At 49.9% G+C, this 16006-nt stretch overlaps 2 protein-coding genes across 2 annotated transcripts; one reads left to right on the top strand and one right to left on the bottom strand.

The window, feature by feature from the left end:
• Window positions 1-929: 929 nt before the first annotated feature.
• On the top strand, window positions 930-3622 carry Slc51b (solute carrier family 51 subunit beta). The gene is made up of 3 exons (XM_051197782.1): window positions 930-1044; window positions 2183-2273; window positions 3271-3622. The coding sequence occupies exons 1-3, from the start codon at window positions 954-956 to the stop codon at window positions 3473-3475; spliced, it is 387 nt and encodes a 128-aa protein (XP_051053739.1). The 5' UTR covers window positions 930-953; the 3' UTR covers window positions 3476-3622.
• A 15-nt stretch (window positions 3623-3637) lies between these two features.
• Window positions 3638-15676, bottom strand: Rasl12 (RAS like family 12). Its single transcript, XM_051197781.1, has 5 exons — window positions 15515-15676; window positions 13490-13546; window positions 8745-8818; window positions 7933-8123; window positions 3638-5766 (listed from the first exon to the last, which is right to left on the bottom strand). Exons 1-5 carry the CDS (start codon window positions 15615-15617, stop codon window positions 5391-5393), a joined length of 801 nt encoding a protein of 266 aa, XP_051053738.1. The 5' UTR covers window positions 15618-15676; the 3' UTR covers window positions 3638-5390.
• Window positions 15677-16006: the final 330 nt, after the last annotated feature.

Genomic DNA, 16006 nt, shown 5'->3' with positions numbered 1-16006 from the left:
GTGTCCTCTGCAAGAGTCCCCCCAGCCCTGGAGTGGCACAGCCTCACACTGGTATGCATCTTTGCCCCTTACCCTGCACACTATGAATTTTAATAAAGATTTGAGTCACTCCCTCCTTTGTGGTTGCCAACTTCAGGTCCCACCTGCTCCTGCCATCACATTCTTATTTTATCTATGTATCTACCACCTATTGATCAGGGACAATGCCCTACTCCCCAATCTCACCATAAGAAATCCTCATCCAGGAGCCAAATGTAAGTGACCATGGCCCAGGAACACAGACCTTAGTTACCTTAAATTCCGCATTCCAGGGGTAGCAGCTGTTTCTTTGAGAGGGGCAGGACGTGGGAAAGTGGGGTGGTGTCTCAGTATGGAGCCCTTGCTGGCCTTGGACTTTGCTGTAGAGACCAACCTGGTCTTGGACTCTCAGAGATTCTCCTGCATCTGCCTCCCAAGGGCCTCACGAAGTTTTATAGTAACAGAACAATGAAAGTCACGAGCCACTCTATGCATTGCTGTACACATTGGGTAGGCAGGTTACAGAAGAGCCCAGCCACTCTCCAAGCACATTTTTAGCTATCGTTCTGTATGCAAATTCCAAAGGATTTCCCTGACTGTCATAAAGAGGCTAGGTCACACCCAGAGACTGGTATATAAATGGCTAATGAGGGGGCTAAAGATGGCCTGTCAACCCTCCTGACTCCGTCTCCTGAAAACGGCCATTCATTCACTGCCATAGTCAGCTTCAGTTCAGGCTCGAGCAGTCCAACAACTGTGGACTATAGGACTGCTGGTCTGGACAAGAAGGAAAGGTAAACCAGGGACAAGATGTGCTATCTGCTGTTGCCAGAGTTGTCTGCTCAGAGGCCAGTACCCGAGAGGCCTGGAGGGCAGCTGGGACCTCAAGACTTGTCTGTTCACAGCCCAGAAACATCTCAATCACGAGCAGGGACATGGACCACAGTGGAGAGGGAGCTGCAGTCAGTCCTGAGGTGCCCCAGGAACTTCTGGAAGAAATGATTTGGGTTTTTCGTGTAGAAGATGGTAAGTGATGGGGGTCAGGAGTGGTGGAGCAGTTTGGCACTCTCTTCTACTCACCAGGTGGCACATTTTCTTCAAAAGAGGGTGAGGCTAGACATCTTATCACAGAGGGGGTGATGAGCCCACTCACTCCCCTTTTCTCAGGGTATGGGCCACTTAGCTGTCAATCACCTCCATTATTTATTAAATAGTGCTGCATGCCTAGCACTGGAGTTATAGCAGAGAACAAAATACAAGTCTCTACCCACACAGAGTGTCCAACAACTAAAAGTATGACATGTTCCCAGTGCATAGTAAAAAAGAAGCAAGCTGGGCCCAGTAGCCCAAGTCTGCAAGCCTAGCTACTCAAGAGGCTCAGCCATGATGATCACAAGTTCAAGGCCTGCTTGAACCAGAGTCAAAGTCCAGCCTGGCAACTTAGTGAAAACATGTCTCAGAATTTAAAAATGCCTAGCATTCAAGAAATTTCTAAATGCAACCCTCAATAGTGTGTGTGTGTGTGTGTGTGTGTGTTCGGGGTGGGAGGTGGATGGTGGGGGAGAGGAAGGGGGGATTGCGAGGCAAGGTAGATAACATAATCAAGGAAAGTCTCACTCTGATGAAGGCTTGCCCTGAGGAAAACCCTTGCAAGAAGGGAAGGAACTCACTGTCAGGTCATTTGGCAGAAGGCCTGTCCTGCCAGGGGAAGGTAAGAGATATAGCCTGGGACATGCCTCTCTTGGAGACAGTTTGACATGCCCTAAGCACCCACAGCCCAACCTGCCATTTTACCTGCTACCTGTGGCAGGCAGTCACTGCATGCCGCTAGACTGTCATACCACTTCCCTCTCCCTCTTTCTTCTTTCTTCCTAGTTCAAGGTGACCCAGTTCCTCCTTGTCACTCACACCCCCTTTACCCAGCTAGTATCCAGACACAGTACTGTCTCCCCCATAGGATCAGGGCTGGTCCAGAGCAGAGACCCTGTGTCTCCACCCCACCCACTGGTCAGTCGGGGAGGTCCACCAGAGCAAGTAGTCTTGATGGGCGTCTCCATAGCAGGGGGCAAATGAATGCTCAAAGACGGGCCTGAGCCCAAGCCCCAATTGTAAGTGGATCTGTGTGTCACCTGGCCTGAGGACGTGTCTGTGTGTCCCTCCTCAGCAGCTCCTTGGAATTATTCCATCCTGGTTCTGGCAGTCCTGGTGGCGGGGATAAGCTTGTTCCTCCTGAGAAGGAGCATCCTGGCAAACAGGTGAGGAGGTGCTCTGGAGTGGATCTCCAGAGGTGGGAGTGGGGGCTTCCTTCCTAGATGGCAATCTAAGGAGTCACTTAGGGAAACTGGTGCTTCATCTTTTGGTGGCAGCTGTCAGGTACCAAAGCTATTAAACAAATAACCCACACCCCCCCTTAAACAAAGCCCCCCTACCCCATTACAATCTCCTAGACCTGGCCAGCAAGTTGGAATGACTCAGAGGGTGTTGCCCTTTAAGTGATCGCACCCATATTATACCTCCCACGTCACCCCCACACCCCCCCCACAACCCCCATACCCTCACACCCCCAGTCAGGAAGTATTCCTCTCACCAAGCTCAACTGAGAGCCAAGGTGGCTGTCCACTGGAACAGCAGACATAGGTCTGCTCCCCTGTAGACCAGGCAGATTCTCTGGTATCCTTCCACCATGGCCTTCAGGAAGCCCAGGAGCTCCTTGAGTAAACCAGCTTGGAGAAAGAGGAGATTTAGGGGAAAGACTGTCAGGTTGAGGAAGTAGGCCATGAGAGAGAGCCATGTGTAGGGTTGGGTCTTACAGTCATGGCTAATGGTGTGGATAAACCTGTCTGAAGAAACAAGTAGAGTGAGAGACAGGAGGTTAGTAGGAATTTCTGGCAGCATCTTAGGTACAGAACATAGCGTGTGAGGACCTGTTCTAAATATGGTGGCAGCCCCGGGGCCAGGATAGTGTGGGGTGGAGAAAAGTCACAGGGCTCAGAATGGGTAGACTCAGATGTACAATGCAGATAGATACATGTGCTTCTTTGGCTACGAAGGCCACACTTCCTCATTCTCAAAGGAAGGACTGGCAGTCCACGCTTAGCTCCTGGGTAGCCTTGCAGAGAGAAGGTAGATATAAAGTGGAAGCTACTCAGCCATCACCACTTCTGCGAAGAGATTCCTGTCAAGCTCTCGAACTGTGGGGTCCTGACCCAACCTCTCAGGCACCCTGATCAATACTATTTCATCTCCTCCTAGAAACCGAAAGAAGCAGCCACAAGACAAAGAAACACCAGAAGCCCTGAACCTAGAGGATTCTAAAATGAAAGAAAACAGCAGCCTGAACAACCTAAGAGAGACACTGATCTCCGAGAAGCTAGACTTGCCCCCGGGGGAAACAGAATTGAATGAGAAAGATGCCCTAAGGATCTTTCTGCCAGACCCAGAGGAAACCGAGAGCTAGGGCGTGTTGAGAAAACTCACTACCCCAGCCAGACACAGGACTGTGATCTGAACTCAGCTCTGTGGCCTCAAACTCCTCAGGTTAGATAGTGCCTCCCAAGCACCCTAACTTATTTTTAGCAGACACAATAAACAAACTATAACCAGATGAAAATTCGTTATTTTTTTAAATGTCTTTTATTAAAATGCTTCTCTAGGAGGGCAGTTGGGATCGTATGGTTGGTTCAAATGATGGTGGTCTACGAAGCACACACAAGTGGCTTGGATAAAATGTACAAAGTTCAGTCATATGGGGCAGAAGCCTTAACTCCAGCACTCCGGAAGGAGGAGGCAGGTGGATCTCTGTGGGCTCAACTCAAGTCTGGTTTACGTGTCGAGTTCCAGGACAGCCAGAGCTACATAACAGAGACTCTCTCTCTCTCTCTCTCTCAAAAAAAGTACAAGGTTCAGACCTTTTGATCAGGACACAGGGTCAGGACCTATAGCATATGCTCTTGATTAGTTCACAGCCTCCTCTGACCTCAGGGTCCCCAGCTATAGAGCTGAAGACTAGGTTAGAGACATTTTGTTTCGGCTGGGAGTGGAAGGCACAGGCTTTCTAGCTTCCTAGGTTAGGATGCTCAGCTCAGCCCTTTTTCTCTTTTCTTTTCTTGTTTTGTTTTGTTTTGAGGACAGGTTTCTCTGTGCAGCTTTAGAGCCTGTCCTGGAACTAGCTCTGTAGATCAGGCTGGCATCAAACTCACAGAGATCCGCCTGCCTCTGCCTCCCATGTGCTGGGATTAAAGGCGTGCGCTACCAACACCCCGCCCAGCTCAGCCCTTCTAATGTCCCTACTGAACCAGCTCAGCCAGTTTGTGGTAAACAGGAAGAAACAGCTGTAACCCTGCTTATGACAGCCTTCTCACACCCAAGACTTGGCAAAACACCACGTTTATACAAAAGTTCAACTTATTAATCCCAAACACTTTGAGATCTATCTTCCCAAAGTGGGCCTTGAACACTCAGATCCATTGCTGAGGATCCGAGGTCCAACCAAACCTGACTGACCCTACCTAACATGGGGCAGGCCAATGGTGCTCACTCACCAGAGGGTGTCATGTCTGCTCCCGCCAACTGTGGACTCCCTGAGGAACATCACTGGGTAAAATGACTTTCTGCAGCCTTAGTCATTAAGTTCAAGAACGGTGTTCCTGGGGTGTGTACTAATAAGGTGGTCACAAGAGGCCCCCAAATGCTGGTTTAAAAAAAAAAAAAAGCTGGAGACTCCCTAGCCTGAACAACCTATAGCCCTTCTTTGCACCTTCACAGACAGGCAAGTGCTGAAATGCTCCAGTCCAGATTTCATTGCCCTATGCAGGGTTTCCCATAGGATTATCTTAACTGGATTTTTCTTGGATAAACGGTTTAACCAAACCTTGGGTTTTGAGAGGTCAAAAGACATGGGACTTTGGTGGACCAGTTGCCCTACCTCTTTCTACCACCAGGTGGCAGTAGGACCTCAAGGCCCACCATCCTGTAGACAGACTGTTAAAAGCCTTCACATAGACAAAGCTTCTTTGAACAGGGGCTGCAGCTGGCCTGACAGAAGCTGGAGCAGGCAAGAGTCATGTATGACACAGGATATGCACTGCAGTTCCTTTCTGCCTGCAGCTGATTCCAGGAGTCTGGTTTGCAACAGGGGCAGCTTCTCTCCAGGGTGGTTTGATGCGGAGATTACCATGGAGCCCAAGGCCTGGAGGGACTCAGCAGCATCACTGCCTGTCCCCCTAGCTCACACAGTGAGCATGTAGAGACTGCTTGCAGGCAGAGTCTGCTATCTACCAGAGCATGAGGGTCATTGGTTTATCAGAGGGCAAACCAGCCCCTGCCCTGCAGCCCCAAGCATCAGCCAAGTCCAACTTCTTGTAGAAGGGTCCTCAGAAGATCTTGAAGCCCTTCAGTAGGGTTAAGGTGGGTGCCTTTCGCTTGCTCTGGGCACGGGATGACTTCACAGTGACCAGCTTGGCCTGGGCCACAGTGGGCATCTCCTTCAGGCTGACAGTAGACAGAGTATTGAAAGTGCAGCTAGCCAGCCCGTGTCGGGCTGTGAGCGGGGTCTGGTGAGATAGGGCTTTCTCCTCAGAGATGAAGAGGGGCCGGGCCACGGGGCTCTTCTCCAGCTCCCGACGCACCTCCCGCACTGCCTCATGGAAGACATGCTGCACATGCTCAAAGTCCAGGCAGGCAGAGACCTCAAAAAACAGGCACCCGAACCTGCCTGCCAGAGCCGCACCCTCAGCCTTGGTGACCTGCCTGGCAAGGAAGCAGGGCGAGGCGGTCAGGAGAATGACATTCCGAGTGAGGAAGGGAGGCTCCCACACTCATCTCCCCACCTAGTGATCTGGGCCCATCTGGGCCCTGTGGATCTGTTTTCTCATCAATGCAACAGGATAATGGCCTCCCCCCCCTGAGGACTGTTAGGACTAAGAAAGACAATGTGCACGGTGCACAGACTCAGAACTCAATAAATGGTAGCTGATGTTGCCAAAACTGGTATTTAGGAATGAATATGAAGAAAAAAGATGAGTTCCATGCTAGACCCTGCCTGTGGCCAAAGGAAGAAAGCCATTGCCTCTCTCCTCAGGAAATGGCCACCCTTAGCCCTGGCTTGAGGTATTAGAAGAGGGCAGTTGTTTGCACTGAAGGGGCCCGTGACTGGCAGACTCTTGGGGCTCATGGGTGTTTTGTCTGCTTGTCCATCTGAGGGCCAGCAGGGAACAGCAATGTTAGGTGAGCAGAGGAACAGAGCAGGGGTGCATGTGTTCTGCCTCCTGTGATGACAGGACTGACGTTTGCAAGCACAAGGTCCCTAGGGACATCTGACTGGAACCCATGGGAATGGAGGTAGAGGGAAAAAATGAAGACTGGCTCTTCAGAAGCTCATATGTTCAGACGGGGACTCCTTGGGTCTTGAGGACAAGATTGCACAGGCTGAATCCTGCTCACCACTACCCAATGATGAGGTGCCCCAACCACCATCCCTGAGGACCATGGCACAGCCCAAGATGGGAGGAGATGCCAGGGTGAGAAATAGTGGGGAAGTTTCTGGGCCAAGACTGATTTGGCAGGAGAAAGGGGACAGGAGACCTAGTATACTCTCCCACTGCGCCCTAACCTCTTAGTGTTACACTCCACTGAAAGGAAGTGGGGTAAGCCGGCATGTCTTGTACCCAGGGAACCAGGGCTCTTTCATTCGAACCCTGGATTCCTGCTCACTCGCTTCCAATCCATTTTTCAACAATCTCTTTGGCAAACATTGGGGTCAAAACGATATTCTGTGGTCACCCCACCCTACCCCCCTACCCCATCCCATGTCATATTGAACATTTTCCTTCCTGTTCACAGTCCAGTCTTCTGATCTCTCTTCTACATTCCAAGATATTTCAAGGACCACCTTCAGCGATTTACCCACTGTACAGCTCCCCTTATTCCCCAAGATGCAATTTTTCTTGGGCTGAAGGCTGGACCACCCATGAAGAATGCCCCATACCATCATAGTTAACTTTCAGGAAACCCTTGCCTGTGTGAACCGATCTGAACAAATCTCAACATCAGTCACTGAGCCTCTGGGGGCTGGGAGAGGAAGAACAAGTTAAGAGCAGAAGGGACAAGTAGAAGGCTGGTAGAAAGCACCACACCTAGCAGGTGTACTGACCACATGGAACAATGTCCCCCCACTGGAGAGTTTCAGTTCGATTGCTCAAGTGTAGGCTTCGGTGTCAAGGGCCTCAGGGCCAGGCGGGTGACTTGATGTGTGTGTGTGTGTGTGGGGGGGGGGTAGAAACCACAGGGAGTGGCAGGGCCTGTGGTCAGCTGAAGGGAGCAGGCCCCACCCCACAGCATTCCAATTCCAAGTCAGTTAAAACATTATGCCAGCCAAGCAAAATATGGCTGCAGTGTTCCGTGGTGATCTGCCCTCTGGCCCAGTCTGTGACCTCTGGTTCAAGTCTAAGCCCTTCTAAGGGAGGCCTATGCTCAGCAGCCTACTGTGGCAACAAGCCTGGGGTGCTACGCCTAGACAAGGCAAGGGCTGGTTGGACCACAGCAGACACCTGATCCAAGGAGCAGATTAGAGCCTCTCCTTGGGACTGGAGTTGGCACTAAAATGACTGTCAGTTGCTGAGAGGGGGACCAGAATGTCACATAATCTCAGGCAAGGCTGATGTAAGAGACCACTGTGACTCCTGAGAAGATGGGTATCTTCTCTTTTGCCTTTTGGGGTCCAGCCCACATCCTAAGTGGCCTGGGTGTCTTTCTCTTCCCGTCACTGGCTGCTTAGACAAACTCCCGTGTACCCTCCCAGTACAATCCCTTTACCTGCAGCTGAGGGCACTGCCATTCTTGGTGATCCCCAGGTATGTCATTCTGCATCCATATGCAAGCAAACTTTAGAGACGAGTGCTAAGACGCCTCACTCACCTGTACTGGGCCATATCCAGCTTGTTGCCCAGCAGCAGGGCAGGGTAGCCACGCTGTGTCTCTTTGGCATGTAAGGCCAGCAACTCCAGGTAGCTGCTGCTGCCCTCGAAACTCTGGCGACTATCGACACTATACACTACCAGGAAAGCATGGGCCCAGTTCAGATATCGCTCACAGTTTCTGGGGGTGTCCTGGAGTGAAGGAGAGGAATCCAGCTCAGAGACAGAAGAACTTGGGAGTGGGGAGGCCTTCACCTGGGCTGCCCTTCCCACCTCCTGAGTTTGTGTATTGTTCCCCAGCAGATCTTTTTGCAAAGGGACACTTCAGTGTCGATCTGGCTTGGTGTGAAAAGAGACATTGTCTCATGAATCTCCCTCCCACCACCCAGCCAGAGACTTGGAGACCTTGGTCTCTTGGGCACTGAGTCAAAGATTCTGGCATGGCCCTCCAAGGACCTGCTGTCCCTGAATGCTGCTAGTTTTGGGTCAGGTCCATACTGCCCCTTTGGCCTCTGAGAACTGACTCCAGCCGTGGCGGGGGAGGGGATGCTTGGAAAGAGATGTTGGGGGAGATGACAGGCTCCCTGTAGGAGTGTTTGTGTAAATGCACCTGTGTGTGCACAGCCTCACAGAATAGGATTATCTGGGCTGATGTCAGCCTTCTCATAAGGAAAATGAAAGACTGAGGCCCAGAAAAAGCCAGAGCCCTGTTCAGGGCCACACAGCAAACTGGAGCCCAAAGGATTCTCTCATGAGGTCAGGATATGGGAGGCTGTGCTGATTCGCTGCCTGAAGGAACGGGAGTATTGTTACCAGGTCTGCAGTGTCCATGACCCTCAGATGGACAGGTTGGTGGTCCACAGTCTCCTCAGAACTGTAAGTGTCCTCTGCAACACAGATGATCAGCCAGGTCAGAGGCATGGCATCCCACTCAAATAACAAACAAGGTCGATGCCCCAGCTTCCTCCAGTATAGCCTTGATGGCCTTTGGGAACTGCTACCAGGCCACTGTTCCTCTTCATTTGTCAGGCTTGAAGCATCAGAGGCCACTATATACCATGCCCTGGGGGACAGACTATTTCTGAATCTATGCACGAAGCCCATGGTGTGGAGTGTGTGGCCCATAGGCTCAGCAGCAGAGGCCTGCCACTTCCTCCAAGAACCCCAATTTTCTCCACTCTCTGTCCCTTTCACCATAGTGCCTGGCCTACAGGGAGTCCCCAAGGAAGACTTCTTCCCTCAGTAGGAGAGGAGAGGATGGAAAAGAGAAGCTTATGACATGATGGAGAGAGAGTGCAGTCAGACCTCACACACAAGTTCCAAGGTTTTATAAGTCATCCTTGTCGATAGACAAAGTGATGTAGGATCCAAGCTACCTTCAGGGAAACAGGGAAAAAAGCTCAGTGAGGGATGTGGTCACTATACAAGCATGAGAAGCTGAGTTCAAGTTCCCACCACCCACATAAAAGTCAATCCTAAGTGTGTGCATGCCTGTAAGCCCCTCACTGTGAGGCTGAGACAGGAGGGTTGCTGGAGATTGCTGACTGCCAGCTTGTCCCTGGGCTCATGGAGACCCTGTCCCCAAAGAATAAATTAGAAAGTGACAGCAAGATACTTGATGCCTCTTCTGGCCCCTGTGTACACACAAACTTGCAGACACTTCCGCACATACATAGCATGCACGCACACGCGCACACACACACACACACACACACACACACACCTCCCCCAAAGCCATCCTCTGCTACATTTCAACTGCCTGATTTAGACTTCAGCTCTCAGGAAGTGCTTCCTCCATTTAAAAGGGAACACTATGATAACATGAGCTAACAGTTTTATCTTCTTTCCTTCCTTCCTTTTCTTTCTTTCTTTTCTTTTCTTTCTTTCTTTCTTTTTTTTTTTTTTTTGTTTGTTTTGTTTTTGTTTTTTGTTTTTGAGACAAGGCTTCTCTATGTATCCCTGGCTGTCCTGGAATTCCTTCTGTAGACCAGGCTGGCCTCAAACTCAAGAGATCTGCCTGCTTCTGCTTCCCAAGTGTTGGGATTAAAGGTGTGCACCACCACCACCACTTGGCCAGAGCTAACAGTTTTCAAGCCTTCACTCTGCTAGACTTGTCTCTGAGCTAGCACATTTAATAGACCTATGTCTCCCAGGACTGTGGGAGGACTACTTAGTCCTCCAGGCTTGGGGCCTGGCCCATAATAGATATCTAAAAGTGGCAGCGAGGAATGTGAAGGACCTCCAGAGTTAGCAGGTCAGGTCCACATTCCCATGTAATTTTTTTCTCCTTTTGTTTTTATTTGGGTGAGTATGTGATGTATGTATGTGTACATGTTCATGTGTGCATGCATGTGTGGAGGTCAGAATTTAACATCTTGCGTCCTCTTCATCATCTGTTCATTTTATTGTTTTTAAAAGAGGTTTTACATTTGTGTGTGTGTGTGGGGGTGTGTGTGCGCGCGCGTACACGTGTGGGCATATGCACACGATGTGTGCTGGTACTCACAGAGGCCAACAGAGAATTGAATTACCTAGAACCAGAGTTACAGACAGCGCTGAACAGCTGATATGGGTGCTAGAAACAGGACTTGGGTCCTCTGAAAGAGCAGCAATGGCTGCTAACCACTGAGCAATCTCTCCAGCCCTACCCCTCCACCTTACTTCTTGAGCCATGGTCTTTCACTGAACCTGAAGTGACCTGATGGATGGCCATTCTGCTCTGGGGACCCACCTGTCTCTGCTTCCCCAGCGATGGAATTACAGATGCACACCACCACACCTAGTTTTTCACGTGGGTGCGAGGGCTCCAAACTCGGATCCTTACACTTCTAAGGCAGTTGCTTTACTGTCAGAGTTATATCTGTAGCCCCTCATGCCCACTTATTTTATAGAGAAATCATTTTAAACTCAAATAGAAGTTACCAACTAACATAGTTCCTATGTGCCTGTCACCCTGGTTCCCCCTGTGTTAACGCCTTATATAACCACAGCACAATTGCCAAACCAGGAAATTGATGTTGGTTCTGTACTATGAACTAAATTACTGACCTTATTTGGATTTTTACCAGTTCGGTTTTTTTTTTTTTTTTTCTTTTTCTTTTTTTAGTTCTTATGACTTTAAACCCACGAAATCAGAATGTGGTCAGGCGTGCTGACAGTGGCTTCTCTTACTCCCAGCCTTCCCTGGCACCTGTTTGTGAGTACCCTTGGTCTCCACCTTTCCCTGGGTGACCCCTCTGGGCAGATCTGAGGTGTTTTCTGCCTTCCTGGCAGTGGCCACTGTGAGAACAGCACCCCTAGCCCTGCCTGAATGTAGTCACACACTTCTCCCTGAGGGCTGCTGGCAGCCAAGCAGGCCTGGATACATGCCAGGTCCACTAACATCCAACATGAGTCACAGGCAGCTCTTCGCCCCCAGCCTGCTTTAGGGACTTGGATAAATATCTGCTCTTATCCAAAGGAGGGGACCTAATGGAAAATATGCCCCAAATGTTTAACTATATTTGGCCCATGAAGAGCTGTCACTGGATGCCTATGTTGTGTTCATACTTATTATTTTTTTTTTGGCTAAAGTTGCCTTTTAGGCACTCCCTCCCTCCAAACAGGCAAAGTCCTGCCTCACCTGGTGACAAGGGTTATCCTAACCTTAGTCTTCCTGGTGGCCTCCTGATCTCATGTTGGCACCACTGTAGGGAGATGACAAGGTTGCTTTGGGAGACTGAGGCAGGAGGATTGCAAGGTCAGTCCCTACCTGGGCTACAGAGTGAGTTCAAGCAAGCCTGCACAGTGTAGTGAGACCCCGTCTTAAAACTTGGAGGAAAAAAAAACTGTGTGTGTGTGTGTGTGTGTGTGTTGGGTGGGGGGAGTCTGGGGATATGACTCAAAGGTAGAGTTCTGTCTAGCATGCATGATACATAGTGTTCATTTAATCTCCACAAATGGGGAGGAAATGAACTTGAACCTGTGCCTTCTGGGCTCCCTCCCCACTGTGACCCCCATTCTCCCTGGCTAATGATAAGCTTGCTGGTCCTTCAGCTATGTCTGGCCTCAAGCATCCTATTCTATTAGATGAAACCTCAGATCACTGGGTGACTGTTCTCAGGAGCCAGAATGGCAGCTTTTCACCCAGGCATAGTGATGTAGAGCCTGCCTTGGCTCTTGGCACTTTGATGTCCTTAACATAGTAATTTTATAAAAGGCACCAAAGAAGTTCTGTCAGATTGTACATCCAGGTGGCACAATGAGCATCCATGTCCTTGCAGGGACAGGATGGAGGCAAATGAGGTGAGAAGCTGACATTGTTCCCTGGAGCCCCTTGCCCACCCAGGGCAGAGCACAGGCAGAGTCCTTCTATGCAGAGTCTCCAGTCACAGCTGCAGCACAGACAACCCAGTCCCAACCTCCATATGGAGAAACCGAGGCTCAGAGTGCCCAGTGCCCTATACACCTCTACTTCTGGGCCCATAGACTGCCATTCACAGGAAGCAGGTGGACCTGAGGGGGCTCTGTGATGTTAGGTGAGTAACTGAGTCCCCTCTGCCTCAGTTTCTTTCTTATAAAGAGCTGTTTTAGCCACATGTGCCTGAGGTGTACCCTCCCCTTTGGGTCTCACCAACTCTTTATTTGGTTTTTATGAATGGGGAAACAACTCAACATCATTTTCAAAAAGCTAAGCTCATCCAGACACCTTGTTGGTCTCATCGGTCAGTTTATAAATAAAAATAGTATAATAAACAAGAGCCAGAAGTGACTTAGATGCTAAGCAGATTCTTATTTTGTTTGTTTTGGGTATAAGGGTCTCATGAATGAGCTTATTTTAGGGGATGATCCTTCTGTTCGTTAAAAATAAGCTTCACAACACCGATCTCATGAATGTGGGGGACTCTCAGCAGCATGCATGGGAAGCCATTTAAGGAGGAAGAAGAAAGTAAATATGCACTGAAGGTCTATTGGGGTCGAGCACTACCCTAATGTATGTTAGTTCTCTGGAGTGAAAACACAGCTCAGAGGCTGATAAGAGTTGCTTCTCTTGCAGAGGACCAGGTTCCATTCCCAGCACCTACACAGTGGTTCACAATCATCTGCCATTCCAGTTCCATGGGTATCAGGTGGGCACATGGGGCACAGATATACACACGGGAAGAACACTGATATACATAAAATAAAATGAATTTAAAAATCTGAAACAAATATTCCCTGGTTCAGAGAATGTCCGGCACCAATAGAGAAACCCTTAAATAGCTCGTCTGGCTGCCCTCGAGAGAACACCGAGTGAACATTTTGAAGAACTGTGCCTATTTGGATGTGGACTTTCTGCTATTTAAGAAAAAAAAAAATTCTTCTAAAGTCTTATTGCATGCATATTTTAGGGCAAACAGCCTCAGGTCCTTGAGCTGCCCCCCCCCCAGTTGTCTGGTATGCCTTGAATTATCCCAGTGATTCCTTCCTTCTACCCTAAGATGCACAGTGCTGACCAAGGCCCACCCATGGGGAGGGCCCGGGGGAACATTCAGGTGGGACCCACACAGCAGGAAGCCCGGAGAGGAATGGCTTCTTACCCAAATTGGGGTCATATTCGCTGATAAACCTCTTGGTGAGAAACTTCACAGTCAGGGCTGCAAAAAGAAGAAAGAGGTGGGCTCAGACTCCTGTTGGGTCTGAGGCTAGCCCCCAAGCTACTGTCCCTTGCACTTTAAGAAGACCTCTGTGGTCTCTGGCTGACACCAAGCTTGGCTCTCCAAGGGCCTCAGGCTGCAGAGCAGAGGAATTGGCTCAGAATGTGTAGAAATGGGGGCGCAAGCCTCACTAATTGCACGCACACTGGGATTAGTTTCTAAAAATTATTGTGAGCAAGAAAGGCAGCAAGAGGCATGTCTAAGGAGTGTCTGGGACAATCAAATCCAGGGTCAAACCCCTACATCTAGTTAGTTATCCTGAGGTCTGGTGAGACCCCCAACTGAAGGGGCATGTCTCCCATCACAGACAGGTCATTCTGATTCTGTAGCATAGGACACTTACTTCAGCTCTGGCAACAGGTTGAAGATAGTAAGTGAAGAATTGATGGACTATTGGTAGGAAGGTCTGAACTGCAGAGGACATGAATTTTCCAGGCAAGGTCCAGGACAGATTATGTCCCAAGTAAACTCACTCTAGTATGAGTCCTCTACATCTTGGGCTTTCATTCTCCATGGGATTTCCACAGCCTTCTGAGAATATAAAGCCTTGAAAAAGTACTTCTTTCTCCCTAGTAGAGTGCACTAACAGGATTGCTTCTGTTCAGAGCTTGCCGCATAAAGCAAGGGCCAGACGAATATATTATGCTGAACTCTTGATAGGATTAAAAATAAACTTAAAATTCTTTTGAAGGGATCCTAACACTGCCAATTTGTGAACTAACAGCCAGGGAATACATATTTCAAACTTTCTGGTGCTGTAACCCAGTTGGCAGAGTGCTTGCCTACCAGGTATGAAGGCCTGGGTTACTTCCCCAGTACTACATCAACCAGGAATGGTGGTGTACATTCACAAGTCCACACTTGGAAGGTGGAGGCAGGAGAATCAGGAATACAAGGTCATTTTTGGCTTCATAGCAAATTCCAGGCCAGCCTGGGCTACATGATGCTCTGCATCAAAATTACAAAATGATTTCTCTACCCCTTTAGTCACCAGCTAACCTATGATCGTGATTTTAAAGGAGAACCGTGTTCTGGGTCCCCACTCTGAGCCAGAGATGTTGGCCTCAAATTCGGAACACTTTCCCTGGGGATCTCAGATAGCTGAAGAGAAGGAAAGCCACAGCTAAGGGGCCATGGTGGCTAGTCACTGCTGGCTGCAACTGGACAGCCAGGGAGCCTTTTCTGCCCACCTACCCTCAGCTGTCTGGGTCTTAAAGAGCCAGGTGACAGGACAAATACTCCTTTTGGAGGTCTCTGATGGTTCTTAGAAGGTTTGACAGAAATGATCTCAGTGGCAGGTAGCCCAAGATCCAGGTTCCTCAAGGACAAGTCCCTGGCACCTGGGGCCATAGTCTCCCATTTCCACAAAGTCAAGAGGGGCCTGGCTTGAAACAACATTTGATAAGAAAATAGTCTGTTTCAGGGTCCCACAGGTTGGCTGTGGGGGAATGGCCCAAGCCTGAGAAATTCTAATCTCTACTGACTTCTACCAAGTCTCTTGGAGGAAGTGGTGAGGGGGTGGACAGCCTAGATCAAGGAGTAGCAAGGATGCCACCAAGTTCAAAGGGGACCCAGGGCTGGAGAGCAGTGCCAACAGGTCTCTTTAGTGTCAGTTGACAAGATTTGGCTGCTGTTCCCAGGGATGGAGATGAGTGGAAGACCTAAGAGAAATACAAAGAGAGACAGTTTTGTTGGGGGCAGCAGGAGGCAGAGAAAGAGCCAGGCAGGCAGCTGAAGTCAGATAAAAGAGATAGGGAAGTCGAGAACAAAGTAGCAAGACGAGAGTGGGGGCCAGCATCAAAGAAACTGAGGCAAACAGCAAAGTCATAGGAACTCACCCAACCACCCGGGGAAGCAAGTCTCTGGGAGCCTGTGGATGAAGCTGCCCCCATCCTCCGCGCCACTCACCAGACTTGCCTGCCCCGCGGCGCCCCAGGATGGCCAGGTTGACTTCGAGGGGCATGCTGTGCGGCCCGCTGCCCGCTCGGGGCTTGCCGAACACCGAAGACATGGCGACGCTGCAGATGGCCACGCCGGTCTCGGGGGCTGATGGGCTGCTAGCTGAGCGCCCTCAGTCACCCTCCCACCGGCCCGTCGGTGTCCGCCTGCTGGAGGAGGGGCGTGGATGGGGGCGTGGCCTTCTTGCTCCAAACACCTTTTAACAGCAGCTGAGCTCTGTGAACTGGGATTGTGAGCCCTGCCTCCCAGCTGGTGCCATTTTTGCTTTAGACCACAGCCAGTTCAACCTCAGCACTCTACTTCTGTATTTTGTACTGGGGACTCTAAGTAGCATCACTGCAGAACTCAGGCTCCTGGGACAAAGGGTTTGTGACTGTGGCTAAGACTTCGTAGCCCAGCATTTGGGAAGCTAAGGAAGGATTGTGGTGAATTGGAGGACAG

This window comes from Phodopus roborovskii, unplaced genomic scaffold, assembly GCF_943737965.1.
Source record: "Phodopus roborovskii unplaced genomic scaffold, PHOROB, whole genome shotgun sequence".
NCBI classification, from domain to species: Eukaryota; Metazoa; Chordata; class Mammalia; order Rodentia; family Cricetidae; genus Phodopus; species Phodopus roborovskii.
Note: the sequence above shows the minus strand (reverse complement) of the source record. Positions and strands in the feature narration are given on the sequence as shown.

Bases quoted from the DNA above. Each gene is read 5' to 3' on its own strand.
- Slc51b (XM_051197782.1), top strand. From the start codon at position 954: ATGGACCACAGTGGAGAGGGAGCTGCAGTCAGTCCTGAGGTGCCCCAG. The intron at 1,045-2,182 runs GTAAGTGATGGG...GTCCCTCCTCAG, and splicing joins GGTTTTTCGTGTAGAAGATG to CAGCTCCTTGGAATTATTCC. The intron at 2,274-3,270 runs GTGAGGAGGTGC...ATCTCCTCCTAG, and splicing joins AGGAGCATCCTGGCAAACAG to AAACCGAAAGAAGCAGCCAC.
- Rasl12 (XM_051197781.1), bottom strand. From the start codon at position 15,617: ATGTCTTCGGTGTTCGGCAAGCCCCGAGCGGGCAGCGGGCCGCACAGC. The intron at 13,547-15,514 runs GTGAGTGGCGCG...TTCTTTTTGCAG, and splicing joins CCGCGGGGCAGGCAAGTCTG to CCCTGACTGTGAAGTTTCTC. The intron at 8,819-13,489 runs GTAAGAAGCCAT...TCTGTGTTGCAG, and splicing joins CGAATATGACCCCAATTTGG to AGGACACTTACAGTTCTGAG.